The 16,767-nt window shown below is 41.4% G+C and overlaps 2 protein-coding genes across 2 annotated transcripts; both read left to right on the top strand.

The window, feature by feature from the left end:
• The first annotated feature begins 1,641 nt into the window (after window positions 1-1,641).
• LOC127378322 (cyclin-dependent kinase 5 activator 1-like) lies at window positions 1,642-4,955 on the top strand. Its single transcript, XM_051426939.1, has 3 exons — window positions 1,642-2,412; window positions 3,516-3,653; window positions 3,795-4,955. The coding sequence occupies exons 1-3, from the start codon at window positions 1,981-1,983 to the stop codon at window positions 4,272-4,274; spliced, it is 1,050 nt and encodes a 349-aa protein (XP_051282899.1). The 5' UTR covers window positions 1,642-1,980; the 3' UTR covers window positions 4,275-4,955.
• Window positions 4,956-6,153: 1,198 nt separating this feature from the next.
• LOC127378937 (uncharacterized) lies at window positions 6,154-12,622 on the top strand. The gene is made up of 10 exons (XM_051428320.1): window positions 6,154-7,185; window positions 7,444-7,557; window positions 7,662-8,324; window positions 8,424-8,610; window positions 9,317-9,531; window positions 9,618-9,849; window positions 9,946-10,095; window positions 11,891-11,978; window positions 12,097-12,251; window positions 12,606-12,622. The coding sequence occupies exons 3-10, from the start codon at window positions 8,280-8,282 to the stop codon at window positions 12,620-12,622; spliced, it is 1,089 nt and encodes a 362-aa protein (XP_051284280.1). The 5' UTR covers window positions 6,154-7,185; window positions 7,444-7,557; window positions 7,662-8,279.
• Window positions 12,623-16,767: the final 4,145 nt, after the last annotated feature.

Below are 16,767 nucleotides of genomic sequence, written 5' to 3'. Positions count from 1 at the left end.
CCCTAACCCTAACATCATACCAGTCTGGGCCCAGTAACAGCCAGAAACCCGTCTAACCTCATCCCAGCACTCCTCTGCTGTCTCCCCCTCCATCCGTCAGGCAGAAACAGACAGTGCATGTTCTTGTCTCCTTCCTGTGTCTTCTCCAAAGAAAGTGGAGATTGGTGCAGCCATTTCATTTAACATAGAACATCTTACTCTATCCTGGGGGAACTCTAGATCCTCTTTATTTCCACCAGCTTTGGTCTGTTCTGCAGCGTTGTGCTCCACATTTTGTAAGCAACCCTCCATCCTTCACTTCCCCACATTGCAACATATCATCTTGCCTCCTTGTCCCCACACCACCAAATGTTTTCAAACTAAAGCCTCACACTGAATTTCAGTATGCAGCTGCCTAAGCCTAACCCTGCTGCAACATGTGGGGGTCCTAACCAGTCATTGTGTCTACCCTCCCCATCGGGCCCTCACTGTTTCCATGTAGAACCTCTTTCTCTTGTATGTTGGACTCTAAAACTATTTGATTTCATTGTGTATAAGACCTGATCCAGAGTCAGACAGTGTTTCACAGACACAGGCCAGACAACTGTCAGAGGAAGTAATGCATTGTGGGTAGTGTAGGCAGCAGAACTTTGCTTCATTGATTCTGTTGTAAGGGTGACAGTGCTTCTGATAATAATAATAATAATAATAATAATAATAATAATAATGACAATAATAATGAAAATAAGAATATTAACAACATTTATAGCTTCCATTAAGTCCATTAAGCCATATATCTTTAACAATCACAAAGTTTGAGTTACTGTAGGTTCATCCAAAGTTTGCATTTCCTGTTGATCAGTGACCACAGTGGGCACAGTGCTGCAGTTGACCACAGGGGGCACAGGGGGCACAGTGGTGCAGTTGACCATAGTGGGCACAGGGGGCGAAGTGCTGTGGTTGACCACAGTGGGCACAGTGCTGCTTTTGACCACAGGGGGCACAGGGGGCACAGTGGTGCAGTTGACCATAGTGGGCACAGGGGGCACAGTGGTGCAGTTGACCACAGTGGGCACAGGGGGCACAGTGGTGCAGTTGACCATAGTGGGCACAGGGGGCACAGTGGTGCAGTTGACCACAGTGGGCACAGGGGGCGAAGTGCTGTGGTTGACCACAGGGAGCACAGGGGGCGCAGTGCTGCGGTTGAACACAGTGGGCAATTTCCATTTACACTGTTTTACTTCCATTTGCACTGTTAACTGTTTGCACCGTTTATTGTAGCTACTGTTAATTTTATATATTATATATATATATCTATATATATAATACTTTATATTTTATCTTCTATTTTATTTTTAATTCTATTCTTAAGGTTAGGGATTTTAATTTTAGTCTAATGTATGTTTAATGTATGTTTTGTATTTTGTATGCTACTGGATACTTGAATTTCCCTCGGGATAAATAAAGTATCTATCTATCTATCTATCTATCTATCTATCTATCTATCTATCTATCTATCTATCTATTACTTTCCTTTTTAATATTTGGCTCCTTCAACAATAATAAGAAGAAAATTAAGAATAGTAATAATGATAATTCTTGATAATGATAATAATAATGATTATAATAAGAATTATAGTTATAATGACAATAATAATAATGACAATAATAATAATGATTAGAATAAGAATGATTATTATTATTTCAGCACTGCGGACAGTCTCTGCAGGAGCCCCGCCCCCTCTGATTCAGGGCTCCGGGCTGCGTCAGAGAGAGAGAGAGAGAGAGAGAGAGAGAGAGAGACAGGTGGAGACAGACAGGTGGAGACAGACAGGTGGAGCAGTGATGGAGCTGCAGACAGATTTCTGTTTTGTCCTGATAGATTTTTAAATTTGAACATTTGAACAGAGAGACAGACAGACAGACAGACAGACAGACAGAGAGACAGACAGCTCCTCCGCTGCTGCAGAAAGCCTCGCGCCGGTCGGTCCGGTTGTCGTCATGGGAACGGTGCTATCTCTTTCTCCGGGCTCGCGGAAAGCTGCGGCTCGTGGGCCGGAGAAGCTCGCGGAGCTCGCAGTGCAGAAGCCGCTGGAGCCCCGCGAGGAGGAAGAGGAGAAGGACGAGAAGAAGACGAAGAAGAAGAAGAAGCGGCACCCGGTGCTGCTGCACGCGCTCAGCTGGAAGAAACGTCTCGTGGCCGCGCGAGCTAAGAGGAAGGGCGGGAAGAAGGTGAAGCCCGCGGTGTCCGAGCCCGGGCACGTGCAGCGGGAGCAGGCGGCCACCGACAGCCGCCACAGAGCGCTGAAGACTGGACATAGACACGGACCCATCCCGGTACCCGTACCCACCGTACCGGAACACACCCAGAACCAAAACCAGAACCAGGATAGGCCGGACCTGATCATCTCCCCACGGAGGGTGGTGGTGCAGGTCAGTGCGTGTGAGGCACATGGGATACAATATGAGCTAATAATAATACAGGACATTATTCATATTTAACTGTATTATACATTTTATTATTCATTAATAAAATACTGTCAGAGATTATTAATATCTAACTGTGCTATACATCTTATGAATCATTAATACAAATAAAAGTTAGTACAGGACATTATTAATATCTAACTGTATTATACATTTTATTAATCATTAATAAAATACTGTCAGACATTAATATCAAACTCGTTTAACATTATTTACACAGACCCAACAGTTCCCACCATGAACAAGACCTTGGAGAACCTTTCACAAATATTATTCTTTATTATTGTTTAGACATAAAATACATTTTCTCCTCAGACATTCACAACATGTCAGTTAAATGAGACACTTCCAATCATTAGCTGACTGAAGATGTGACTAATATAAATGAATATTAATATGATATCTATAGGTTTGTTTTTATTTGTGTTCAATCAGCTGAATATAAGCATTGTTGTGTGTTTGTTTCCTTACAATGAGACATTTGTGGGTCCTCTTCTGGCACAGTCCGCCATGTTGAACCACCATGTTTGTACAGTAGCCTCATTATCTGCCACTAATGCTTTCCAAGTGGGTGACAGTCCTCAGTCATCCAGTTAGGTCTCATCAGGTTTTAATATTGTTGCTTTTAAAATCCGTTTTTACACACTTTTACACACTTTTACACAATTCTCTTGTGTCAGTGTTCTTGAAGGCAGTCTTCCTCAGATCCATAGTATACTGAACACTCTTATTTATGTACATCTTGTTGCTTGGGTGGATTTTTTAGCAAGGTTTTATATATACAGTATATATTTGTATGTATGAGCAACGATCCTGTGGCCAGAATCAAGTTTTCTGTATACAAGTCCATGTTGACCCCAGTGTGTCTGTTCATATGTCCAACTGTAGACACAAACACTCACATTACACAGAACAAAGTCAGAAATCAAAGAAAGGAAGCGAACGTTGGAATAGTCGTAAACATTCTGTATCGTTCATAGAGAATCCCAAACCAATGAGTTCTCCTTCAGTTGTTCACTGCTCTCTCTCTCTCTCTGTCTCCTCTCAAGGCCTCTACAGGTGAGCTCCTTCGCTGTCTCTCTGACTTTCTGTGTCGACGTTGTGTCAAACTGAAGGAGCTGTCGTCCAATCAGATCGTCCTGTGGTTCCGAAATGTAGACAGAGCACTGCTGGTTCAGGGCTGGCAGGTCAGTGGTTGTGTGTGTGATCTCCAGATGAATCCTGATATTAAGGTTGAATACAATACAAATGTAAAACAGTGCTTTACAGTACTCTTTGTTAGCAGTAGCCGTTCTCTCTGTAGTAATACTCTTCCTCTCCGCCTGCAGGACCAGTGCTTCATCAGTCCTGCCAGTCTGGTCTTCGTGTACCTGCTGTGCAGGGAGGCTGTGGATGAGGACATGTCTTCAGAGCAGGAGCTCCACGCCACCTTCCTCACCTGTCTCTACCTGGGCTACTCCTACCTGGGCAATGAGATCTCGTATCCCCTCAAACCTTTCCTGGTGGAGTCCAGCCGTGATGCATTCTGGGAGAGAGCGCTGGAGCTGATCGACCGGCTGAGCACGGATATGCTGCGAATCAATGCCGACCCACACTTCTTCACCGAGGTGTTTCAGGACCTGAAGAACCAGGGAGGAGAGAGGGAGAGAGTGAAAGAAAAAGAGAAGGAGAGAGAGAAGATGGAGAAAGAAAAGGCAGAGAGGGAAAGGGAGGAGGAGGAGGAGAGACAGAGAATTAAGGAGAGGCAGGAGAAAGAGGAGGAGAAAGAGAATGATGGAGGAAACAGGATTGATGAACTGGATCGTTAAGAGATGAAAAAAGAAAAGAGAGAGGAGACTACAGTATTTGTTAATGAGACTCGCCAGCAGCTGTCGACCCGCTGAGGTCTGAATGTAAAGCAGCTGCACCTGCAGCTTTAACGCTGTTACCATGGCGACTCACGAGCAGTCAGACGTCTGACCAACAGTCAGATTGATCGTGACCTTTGACCACCTGCTGAAGAGAGACTGAAACGTGGACACTAGCTCACTTTAACTGCATGCTGTCAATCCAAACCAACAGTATCTCCTGATTGTACCATCATGGATGTAGAGGAGTTGCCGTGGCAACCTTACATACGATCTCCAGCCTTATTTTGTTTAGTTGCATAGTTGAAGAAAGCTTAATGTGTTAGTGCTGCAGGAAGGCGTTTATTTATCTATTTATTGATTTATCACATGGGGGTAGTTATTGACTGGTCATCATTGTTACCTTAATACACAGCTTTAAGATGGCTGTTACGCTGGATGCATTGTGGGAAATGTAGTTTAACAGCTGCACTCGAATGATACATTTAAAGTTTGATCACAAAATGAGAGGAGCCATGAGGAAGGTCATGGGACCTTGTGTTTTTTTGTCTGAAGGCTGAATGTAAAAGCAGTCAGGTGAACTGAACTGTGCCAACTGTTTTTGTATAGAAATCAAACCATCAACATAAACAACACAAGTCACCTGAGTGTCAGTCTCCTCTTCTTTCCTCTCTTTACTTCAACAGATCCATCCTACCGTCTTTTATTGTCTTCTACTGTATTCTGTTCTCTTTTATAGTATTCTAATGTATTTTATTGTATTCTACATTTACTATTGTCTTGTATTGTGCCATGATAAGTCAAACACAGTAAGCTGTACTTACGATTGGACCTGTAGTTATTATTGTAGCTAGTTATTACTTTAGCTGTGGTTATGACTGTAGCTGCAGCTATGACTGTAGCTGTGGTTATGACTGTAGCTGTGGTTGTGACTGTAGCTGTAGTAATGACTGTAGCTGTGGTTATGACTAGCTGTGTGTATGACTGTAGCTAGTTATGACTGTAGCTGTAGTTACTACTGTAGCTGTGGTTATGACTGTAGCTAGTTATGACTGTAGCTATGGTTGTTACTGTAGCTAGTCATGACTGTAGCTAGTTATGACTATAGCTGTAGTTACTACTGTAGCTGTGGTTGTTACTGTAGCTAGTTATGACTAGCTGTAGTTACTACTGTAGCTGTGGTTGTTACTGTAGCTAGTTATGACTGTAGCTAGTTATGACTATAGCTGTAGTTACTACTGTAGCTGTGGTTATGACTGTAGCTGTGGTTGTTACTGTAGCTAGTTATGACTGTAGCTGTAGTTACTACTGTAGCTGTGGTTATGACTGTAGCTAGTTATGACTGTAGCTGTAGTTACTACTGTAGCTGTGGTTATGACTGTAGCTAGTTATGACTTTAGCTGTAGTTATGACTGAATTGATTGAATTACTGTCTGATTTGTATTTTCAACAGAAAATATGGAAACATGGTGGATGTTGTAAAGTATGACTTTCCTCCCTGATTCAAAGTATTTTTTTCTAATAGATGTGACAGGTGTGTTATTAAACACATCTTTAATGCAACAATAATAGCCTCAACTATGGGGAATGCTGAATAGTGATAATAATAATATCAGTAATATTGGTAGTTGGGGTCAGGCAGGACCATGTCAGCAGGAACCACCAGGATCTATGAGAACCTGTGAGACAAGAAAGCACAAAACTACTCTGTGTGTTTCATTGCAGTGTCATCACCGTATCACTGCTCCGGTTTTTGTGAATAACGGTGACAGAGGTCACATGATGCACCTCTGCTTGCTGCTGATTGGTTCATATTTGCTGCAGAGAGAGAGAGAGAGAGAGAGAGAGAATAAATGTGTAAAGGCTCCAGAGAAAGGAGAGGGACTGAGTGCTTCCCTTAACTCGCCTCCTTTAATTCTCCTTCAGTATTTCAGTTGAGTGTGTTTGTCTCCTCTCAGATAGAGAGAGATGTGAAAACTCATGTTTTTAACTGCAGACACTGGACAAGCAGTTAAGGTGAAGACAATTGTTGTAAACACTGGGTGAGATGGTGGCTGGCTGGAGTTTTCAGCTGAAGTGAGGGGGAAGGACTCCACATAGAGGCTTGGTAGAGTAAATCCATGGATGGAAGCTGACTGATGAGTTTGAGTGGGTGAAAAGGGCAAACAGGTTTAAAGGAGCATTTCACCCGTGGAAACATTTATCTTTATTGAAAGTGGGTTATATATGTTGTCGAAATGTAACATAAATTTCGAATTTGGTGCCTATTTGACCGAGAAAAGAGAGAAAGTGAGTTTAGAGTGCATTTGTATGGAAGACAACAACTCCCACAATGCACAGCTCCGCAAGCCACTCCCACTAATCCAGAACACCTATGAGGTATCCGCCTATCAGAGAAGTCACTCTTCCGTCTACAAAGCAAGCTCTATGGGCTAGTTACCACCGGAGCTTGACATTCATTTCACACCAAATTTCTAGTGAAGAGTTAGTTGGCGAACTCGTCAGTGAATTACTCCTCGTTTGTATTTCTTTCGAAATGGTGAATTATTGTATCGTACCGGGATGTTCAGTCGGAACATGGAATGGGAAAGAAGTAAATTTCCATCACCTACCGAGAGATATAGAGCGATGCAAACAGTGGCTAAGGGTGATAAACCACCTGAAGTATTCAGAACACACACCCATGGAAAACTTAAAAAGCCTGAGGATTTGCAGTCTCTGTTTCAAAAACGAAGACTTCGAACTCAATGTCTTGGGAATGAAGAAAATCGCTCTTTTGGATACCGCAATTCCGTCGGTGTTTACCTTTCCAGATGACGCTAAACAGCCTGGAACATCTGCACCTAGCAGCGCTAAACGCATTCGCTTGGAGGTAAGAGACTCGTTCGACTCTATTTCTGAAAACACACATACAGTTGTCTGCAGTAAAGCAGGACATCAAATATGACTTGTATATAAGTTGGCTGTTTACAAAGTAAATCTGCCGTCTTCCGCATGTGTTTCTCGCTTTTGGTTCTAATGTGTCGGTGTCACTAAAATTTGGGTATCAATGTAAATCCACCTTGTTTCACGTTTGATAGTTTGATGTTGTGCAAATGTTTTTAACGTTACTGAACGTATGGCATTTCAGACTGAAACAGTGTCTGCTGCTGCTTTGGTGTCGTCGTCGTCGGAAGATGATGAACAACGTTTTCTAACCTCAACACCAATCAAGACACCTACCCCTGTCCAAGCAGCACAGTTTGTAAGTTTGTACAGCATATTGTCTCTAATGGAATTCTAAAACTAATGTATGATTGAAATTAGTGGAATTTAACACTGAAAATAAACCTCTTTTTGATTTTACAGTTACCATGCCCAAGTACACCTGGAGACCTCAATACGAGTGCCAGCAGCATTGAAGTTGGTGTAACTGACAAAAGCTACCAGCTTGAGTTAACCATCACCCCCACAACATCGTCATCATCAGAAGAGGAAGGTGGAAAAGACTGGAGTGAAAAGAAGTTAATTGTCAATGAATCTAGCCTCATGTCACTATTCAAATTCTGTCAGATGTGCGGGAAACCAATTTCTTCAAAGCACATTTTTGATACTGGGGCACAGAGGAAGGTGAAATGGACTTGTCTTGGGGGCCATTCGGGGACTTGGACATCTTCACCTGATGTTAGAGGAATGCCGGAGGTGAATCTCCTTTCTGCCGCAGCTGTTTTGTTCAAGGGTGGAACATACACAGAACTGTCAGACTGGTGCAAAACCATGGGTGTCCAAATGATTGCACAAACTACATTTTAAGCCATCCAGAAGGCGTACTTGCACCCTGCTATTGAGAACTTGTATGAGGAGAGGAGAACTGAAGTCTTGGCAAGAGTTTATTTGGAACAGGAGGATGGGAAGCGGCCACACTTGGCGGGGGATGGCAGATGTGACTCGCCAGGTTTCAATGCGAAATACTGTCACTACACGTTTATGCTAGACGATACAAAGGAGATACTCTACACAGAGCTGGTGCAGGTAAGATACATATAAATGCATGCAGAATCACAATAATGGAAAATTACTGCTGCCATTAAAACTTTGATAACATCAAACTAATCTAACTTGAATCTTTAGTCTACAGAGGCCACTAGCTCTGGAGCCATGGAGCCACTGGGTTTTAGAAGGGGAATGACAGAGCTTCTGGACTTGGGCCTTGAGGTGGAGGTGATGATCACGGACCGCTCCTCATCAATACGGAAGATAATGAGGGAACAATATCCTAATATCCAGCACGAATTTGACATCTGGCACACAGCCAAAGGTATGTATTTTTTGCCATTCTTCTCTTCACACAAATGCAACTCTCCACACTTTTCAGGACCTACCCCCCATTGACACCTCATTGTGTCACTTCTCACCCCCTCCCAAATCTGTGCAGCTTTGATGAACCCAGCCATTGTAGAGGTGCGATTTTTTTTCATTCAACAAAACAACAAACAATCCACACGTCTACACTGGCTGAGGGCATCAAAGCTTTGGCACCAGGTGAGGTGTGATAATTGAGTTACCCTGACACCTTCAGGGTAACTCAATTATCATGTACATAGTTGAACAAAAGGGTATCAGACCAGTTTGGCTGTAAGGGCCAAATCAATTTACATGGAGACCAACCTTTCTACCATTTTACATTGGAATAAACCACTGTATCAAGCCAGAAGAAATAGAAAACCTTTCCTATTTTTCTTACATTACATTGCTGGTATGCTGACAAATAAATTGCTGTAGTGAGCTGTCGGTGGAGTGGGTGTTCAGCCAAATTGATCACCACACCTGTAGTTCTACCTAAATTCCAGTGACATGCCACACCCTGTGCAATAGACCACCATGTGGGTAAAATAAATAATAGCTAAATAAACCTAAACTAAAAGGTGGATATAAATGGCTCTGACGGGGTTAATGGGGACAATACAGAAATAAATGGAAAACGTTGGTGTTTTACCAAAATTGTGATGCATTTACGACCACAGGTTTCTGGAATAAAATACTGACGAAGGGGAAAAAAAAGACACTGCAATCCTTCTTGCATGGACCAGGTCAGTGTTGGTTTGTAATCTTGCAGAAGTTCCATTGGTTTACAAGGTTGGAAATTACTCATTTCAGTAACTTTCACAGGTCTGTCGTAAACCACATGTGGTATAGCCACATGTGGTATAGCTGTGCCACAAGTAAGGGGGACATAGAGGTAAGGAATCAAAAGCTGCAATAAAGGTTCTATCTGATGTGTGCTTTTTAGCATTAGTATTATTGAAACACTTTTCTTTCACAAAGGCACTGCAAAACTGTTGGAAATCCATTACACACCATGTTTGCAGTGAACACGAGTGGAGAGATGATGACGGAAAACAGCATCGGTGTGATCATCCTCCTCTTACCCCCCAGGACCAGAGGATGCGGATGTGGATTGACAAGGACTCAGTGGCATTGCAGGCCCTGTCGTCTCTGGTCCTAAACGAAAGGCTCTTGAAAGACCTCAACCAGATCGCACTCTTCAAACATACTGGTGAGAATAGATGCACTTTTACTCTTGCATATTTTTCTATATCCTAATGAACATGTTTTAATTAGTCCTATCCATCCTCTATGTAATTGCACACAGGGCCACTGGAGAACTTTGATAGTGCTCTGCTGAAATACCTCCCCAAGCGGCCGACCTTCTCATACTATGGAATGAGGGAGAGGTGCCACCTTGCCATCCTCGACCACAATGAAAACACTGTGAAAAGGAAGCAAGCCACCACAGTGACAGGTTTGTTACCATGTGCTCTTCGAATAATATAATAACCAAAATTACAATGTTAACAGCTAACTGAATTGGCATACTTTGCTGAAAGGTGTAATATATTTATTGGGGAGAGAAGTCTACTACAATCAAGTCGTCATTTATGTTTTATGTGTTATTATATTCCTTGTCATTTACGGGAGAAGCACGATTCAAACAGGTGTACTGCAAAAAGTCCAAGCAATGGATATTGAAAAAAGTCTTCACACCACACACAATGCAGTTTGTCGGAGACCTAATTGAGAGGGTCCTGGAAAGTAGACGCAACCCGAACATCAAGTTCAAAACCCCAACCTCCTCACTCGCCCTGCCACAACCTGCATTGCCACCCAACAATGCCCCTGTACCAAAACCATCAAAAGAGACTGCCAAAGCATTGTTCAAAAGCCGCTTCTGAGACCTCTTCACATAGAACCCAACTCCATCTCCATCTCTCTCACTGCGCTTCTTGGACAACACCAGCTGTGCCTTTTTATATTCTGCCACTACTGTCTGTGTGTGTGTGTGTGTGTGTGTGTGTGTGTGTGTGTGTGTGTGTGTGTGTGTGTGTGTGTGTATATATATATATATATATATATATAAATTTAGTTATTTTAATTTCTTGTCTACCCATGAAACAAATCTTTCATTTGTGAATAAAACAAAACTTATTCAATCCTGCAAACCTAAACCTTTCTGTCTACACCAAAGTCCAACATTATAAACTTGGAAGGAGGTAAATGGTTTTGCACTTCTAACTTATAATGCAATTTGGACTTGCTAAATAAGAATACAAAATGATGTAGGTATGACCATTATTTTGCTATCTATTGTCATGTCAGGCAACAGTAGTTTATTAGCTCCACTTATGAAATGTTGGTCGTCCAATAACTATTTCTATAATATACACTTGGAGCAACACTACCAAGGACTACAACAACGTGAATGTGAACCATTTATTTAAAGAAATATATCAACAACAAAAATAAATATGTTAACAAAGACAGATGGATAGATATACTTTATTGATACCAAGCTGGGAAATTGCAGTGTAGCAGCAGCTTTACACACAGTAACAACACAATAAGTAAAGAGAACAACCTAGACATATCAAAAAAGCAATATACATTTTTTTTTATAAATAAGCAGTATAATTGTAGTGCAAATTAAAAATATAAGGTGCTTGGAGACTGTATTATTATGACCAGAGTTTTAGCTGTTATTGTACAGTGTGATGGCATGTGGCAGGAAAGATTTCCTGTATCTGTCCCTTCGTCTGACCACTGTGTGATGGAGAGGGTGTGATGGATAACAGTTTATTCAGCGTTCTCCTCTTATTATAGTTACAGTTCCTCCTGAGCGTCCTCAAGTTCTTGGTGCCCACAGTACTGGCCATCTGGAGCTGGATATTTATGTCGGATTGCCTGCACCACACAAGCGGGTAAAACGACACAATGGCCTCGACCCAATCTCTCGCCTTGCAGGACCCATTCCAGAAAGTGTCGGTAGGCTGTTAGGCGATATTGTCTGCAAGACATTGAGCACACAATTAGCGATGCATGGTCTTTGCGTGTAGCGTGCCACAGTAGTTAGCAATGCAACTGCAAGCTGTTTGTGCAGTAAAGAAGGTAGTTCAGTTGGCTGACGTTGCTAGCAAGTGGCTAGCTGAATGGGTCAGCTTGCTAGTGCTAACGTGACAATACATAACATTACATGCCACGCTGTTATAAGAAAGAAAATAGAAACACTCACTTTACAGTCAGACATCCGTTTGTCCCTGCAGGCTTTGGCTGTCGTTTCCAGTTGACCTTTGGGATTCTGAAATATGTCTCCAGGAAGCCGCTGTCCATATGCGGTGCGAAACTTGGATGGTTGACAACACAAACGTCCATGTCCTCATCTGATGCAGAAATTTTGTCCAGAAGAAACTGGCATCTTTGGAATTCTTTGCAGCAGATGGACTCTATCTCTGTGTCCGTGGGCGCACAGCGAGAGCACCGGCACCACCAGTCCGCCCCAGCTCGAGCCAGTCCGGGCTCCGCGTCCACGACAGGCTGGTCCACTGCCTCAGCTGCAGCGGCCTCAGCCGCCTCCTGTTCCTCCATCAGCCTCAGCTGCTCTTCGCTATATTGTGGCTCATAAAGGTAGCCACGAAAAACATCTGACTCGAGCATCACACTTTCGAAATCCTCTTCTTCCATATCAGATTGATTAACGTTACCTTCTGCCATACTCGATAGCGCCTGTTCGCTTAGCTTCCAAACAAGATGGCGGTTATATCTTTTTGTTTCTGCAGGTGAAGACCCACCCACTGATCTGTAATAGGTCTGTAGCGTGAGTGGGTCCCACCCCCTGGAAAAATGAGGAAGTAGTGTTTGTAGTCTCACTCCCTCTACACAGATATGAGACTTCCTGCTTCCAATCACACAAAATGACGATTTTTACATCATTGGAAGCAGGAAGTGCAACACTAAAATCCTTATTTCTCCCCTCTCCAGGGAAAATGAGGGAATGATGCATGACCATTCAAAAATATGACTGGGGTTCTAATGATACAAAGCTTAATGCAAATGGGTGAAGTGTCCCTTTAAGTCTCAGGGGCAGGCAGGCAAACAAAAAAGAAACTAACCAGGCTGATACCAAATAAACTTGTGAACAGGAAGTGTAGTACATGTGACAGGAACTATGATCTGGCAGGGACTGACAGTGAATGCTGAGGTCTAGTTCTTCACTGTGGGGATTGCTTGAAGGCAGGCTGGTGTGCAGTGACAGTTGAACCAGGAGCCAGAGTGAGGAAAGAGACCACGTCCACACACAAACAGAGACAGACAAACAGGGGAAAACATAAGGAAACACAAGATGCACAGCCATGGCCATGAAAAAGACATTTTATTTACCAAGTTGTCACTGCAGCGTCATTGTGAGAAGACATCATACACCAAACACAGGAGTGTAAAATAATATTTAAAGTGTGAAAAACAAACTGGAAAGGTAGAAGACAGATAATGCTTTAATATAATGAAAGTATAGATACTTTTCTCTTATAGTGTGCTGTAAAATGAAACTGACTGAGGTTTATACATGTTCATCTTAAAAAAATTGAGCCAAACAAACTCACTTCAGGCACATTCGATTTTTAAAGTAATATACTATATACTAATATACTTCTACAAAGGCAGGGAAAATATCAAACTTTTTATATATAGGCTTAAAGATAGGCTAAGTCATAGTGAATGAATGTTATGAACAATAAAATATATAAGTTGCTAAATCTGTCAGTAGTTGCCTTTTTAGACACATGGTTAGGTTTGCAAAGGTTCTCTCGATGACTTACTGTTGTGGTGGATGGAGGCGAGGACCCAAAAGCAAGACAAATTAAAAGATTGGTAAAATGAAGTTGGTTTTATTCACAAACTTTATTCATTGGCTTGCATGCAGACAGATAAGTGAGGACTAACCTGAAGAAGGTTGATTGGTTGGCTGGTTGGCAGGCAGACGTGAAGGCAGGCACCAAGGCTAGCATGAACGAACAGGTGAGATGTAGTTCCTGTGGACGACAGAAGATTGAATGATCTGGCCCCGAGTAGATGGAGCACTGGGGTAGATATACTGTGGGGTAGATGAGTTGATTGAAGGCAGGTGAGCAGACTGGGAGAGTTGATGAGTTGATTTTAGTAAGGTGTGTGGAGCAGACCTGGAGGACAGCAGGGAAATCTACAACACACAGGAGAAGGAAAGCAGCATGCATTAAGGTAATTGTGATAGAATGGTAGAAAGTAGATAGGAATAGTTGAGATGTGGTATTGTTGGATAATATAGTAATATCAAAATTTCTGCTATTATTGTATTATGTTTACAGTTTTATTGTGGATATATTTCACCAAGGAAACTTTTGTGGATGTACCTTTTTGTAAAAAAATAAGGGTATACATATTTAGGGTTGAAAACCACTCTGGGTTAGGTTTGTGAAAGTTATCTCGATGACTCCCCCCACCTCTTCCGATGACTGGGCAGTTGAACTGGGGAGCCAAAGGCAAGGCACTGGCTGCCACATGCTATCAGAAGCTCTCTTATCTTATATTACCCTCGAAAGTAGTTTTCATGTCTTATGTTGTAGCCCCAGTTTGGGTTTATAGGGGGAATTCTGATTTAAGGTTCTTGAAATAGATAAATGGTAATCATGATTATTTTAGGGGAGGATGACAGCATTTGTAAAATGAAATAGAATAAGAGAAAAAGAGAAGGATTTATTTGAGGAGTGAGAAAGTAAGTTACTATTGTGATATCTAAGTTTCTGTTATTTTACTGTTATATTTAAGGCTATTTTGTGAATATAAAGGTCTAATTTGTCTAGTTTCGAAGTGGAACTAATGTAAGAGAGGTTTGTTCCTAGTAGATTCAAGTAGTGGTTTATGATAAAAGTAATGATTACATTTTGTTGTGGTGGATGGAGGCGAGGACCCAAATGCAAGACAGATTAAGAGATTGGTAAAATGAAGTTGGTGAATCACAATCAGAAGATTTGAACATCTTACATTGTAAAAGGATCTAGATGTGTGACATGCAACGGTAAGCGTGCTGACTAATTTCTGGTTTACTTCCTGCTCTGTGTACACTGTTTGGTGCTGTAGCTCTGTCCAGTGAACGCTAAATATAAATTTGTTTTACATGTTACAGCATGTTATTCACCCGCTTGACATTTAAACGTAGACTAGTTCTACCTAAAACACTCGGAGCTACTTCCTTCTTTTGATACTTTTTCGCTATTTTCTTTTTTTTTGTCATTAAAGTTTTTATTTATTCATACACACATAAACATACAATCAAACTCAAGAACAAACAGTGACCCCAACATCAACAGACAGTATATCCAGCATACAACCCCATATACAAAGGCCTCCTGCAAATCGACATTTCCTTTTTTGAAACAACCAAAATATACATTCAGCACCATGTCTACAAATTTTTCCATATGCCCTGCCTACAAAAAAATACGTTCCCAGGCCCTTCTAAAATGTTTTTCTTCGTTAATTCCAGCCAACATGTGTTCATATGATGCAACTTCTGACATAATTTCCATCAATTTTTTAACATCTGGGGCAACTGTACTCATGCTGTGACCATCCCAACTTTTAAAACCCCTCGTTCATATTTAGATATATTTGACATTTCTGTTTGGTCCCCTAACAAACACAGTCTTGGAGATACAGGTACCAGCACACCCAGCCATTTACTCAAATGTTCCAGTACTTTCTCCCAAAATGGGTAGACCAGTTTACATCCCCAAATTACATGTAAAAATGTCCCTATTTCACTCTGACACTTCCAACATAAATTATTTCCTATTAAGCCCATTCTATGTAGTTTTGAGGGGGTGAAATAAAATCTACAAATGATCTTGTACTGAACAAATTTCCCCCCTTGCCTCTCTCATGTGTTTCCCTGTATTTGATAAGATATTTAACCAATCTTCCTCACTCAAATCACACCCTAGGTCTTTCTGACAAATGATCCTCAGATTTTTACACATATCTTCTCGTATACCATTAAATGTCTTGTAGAATATGGCTGCTCTGTGTGTTATACTAGGTAGGTCCAAAACTTCCATGAGTGTATTCTTGTTGTGACTAAATTTACCCTTTGTGATACAGTCTCTTATTTGTAAATATTTCCAAAAATTACTTTTATATTCCAGATTATATTTTTGCATAATATCAGCAAACAACATGAACACTCCATCCACACACAGGTCACTTATTTTGCGTATCCCTCTTCCAAGCCATTGATTCCTATAAACAGATTTCTTTCCAATACATATGGCTGGGTTACACCATAGAGAGGCGTAAGGTTGTCTTACAAGTGTGAAATACCATATATCTAATTTCTCTCCAGACTGCTTTAGAATAAGACAACACTGGGTTTGAAAAATAATTATGCCCAGAAGTTGTTACACCATGTGAGAGGACATCCAGAGGTTCAAACGGGCTAGTTGGTTGCCTTTCAATTTTGATCCAGCTCAGCTCATGATCTATCCCCTTTCAATGTTTTATCATATTAGACATTTCAAATGATATGTTATATAATCTCACTTTAGGTAGACCCATACCTCCCGTTTCCCTCGTTGACCACATCTTCTTTATATTAATCCTTGGCCTAAAAAGTCTTTGATAATTCTATCATAATGTTTAAACAGCTGTGATGCTATATTGACTGGCAACATCATGGAGACATAACTGAATTGTGGTGCAACCACCATTTTAATTACATTAATTTTTCCCCACAGTGTGAGCTTCAATTTTCCAGGTTCATTTTTATTTTCTGGAGGAGTGGTTCCATATTTGGGAGCATTATTTCATCCAGATTTGGATTTGATTGAATGCCTAGATATTTCATACCTGAAGGTAGAAACTTGAAGCCATATGAAGTGATAACCCCAGAGTGACATGTATGCGATATCGGCATATGTTCTGATTTATGCCAGTGTACTTTATAACCTGATAATCTAGAATATGACTCGATACATTCAAGTAACACCGGCAGGAATAAGGGTAAGTGCAACATTAGACATTGGTCTAATGAGCATGTTTCTCCTCACAGGAAGGTTGTAGAGAGTTCAAAGCAGGTTCAATCTGTTCATTTTTTCCTTCCGCTTCTTTGGGT

The sequence above is a fragment of the Dicentrarchus labrax genome, unplaced genomic scaffold (genome assembly GCF_905237075.1).
Source record: "Dicentrarchus labrax unplaced genomic scaffold, dlabrax2021, whole genome shotgun sequence".
NCBI classification, from domain to species: domain Eukaryota; kingdom Metazoa; phylum Chordata; class Actinopteri; family Moronidae; genus Dicentrarchus; species Dicentrarchus labrax.
The sequence above is the reverse complement of the archived record's forward strand: the minus strand, read 5'-3'. Positions and strand labels throughout refer to the sequence as shown.

What these genes read in the sequence shown, in the direction of transcription:
- LOC127378937 (XM_051428320.1), top strand. Translation starts at nt 8,280, where the DNA reads ATGCTAGACGATACAAAGGAGATACTCTACACAGAGCTGGTGCAG. An exon ending in TCTACACAGAGCTGGTGCAG is followed by an intron (nt 8,325 to 8,423) that starts GTAAGATACATA and finishes TTGAATCTTTAG; the next exon opens with TCTACAGAGGCCACTAGCTC. An exon ending in TGCGGTGCGAAACTTGGATG is followed by an intron (nt 11,979 to 12,096) that starts GTTGACAACACA and finishes GTGGGCGCACAG; the next exon opens with CGAGAGCACCGGCACCACCA.
- LOC127378322 (XM_051426939.1), top strand. Translation starts at nt 1,981, where the DNA reads ATGGGAACGGTGCTATCTCTTTCTCCGGGCTCGCGGAAAGCTGCGGCT. An exon ending in CACGGAGGGTGGTGGTGCAG is followed by an intron (nt 2,413 to 3,515) that starts GTCAGTGCGTGT and finishes TCTCCTCTCAAG; the next exon opens with GCCTCTACAGGTGAGCTCCT. An exon ending in TGCTGGTTCAGGGCTGGCAG is followed by an intron (nt 3,654 to 3,794) that starts GTCAGTGGTTGT and finishes CTCCGCCTGCAG; the next exon opens with GACCAGTGCTTCATCAGTCC.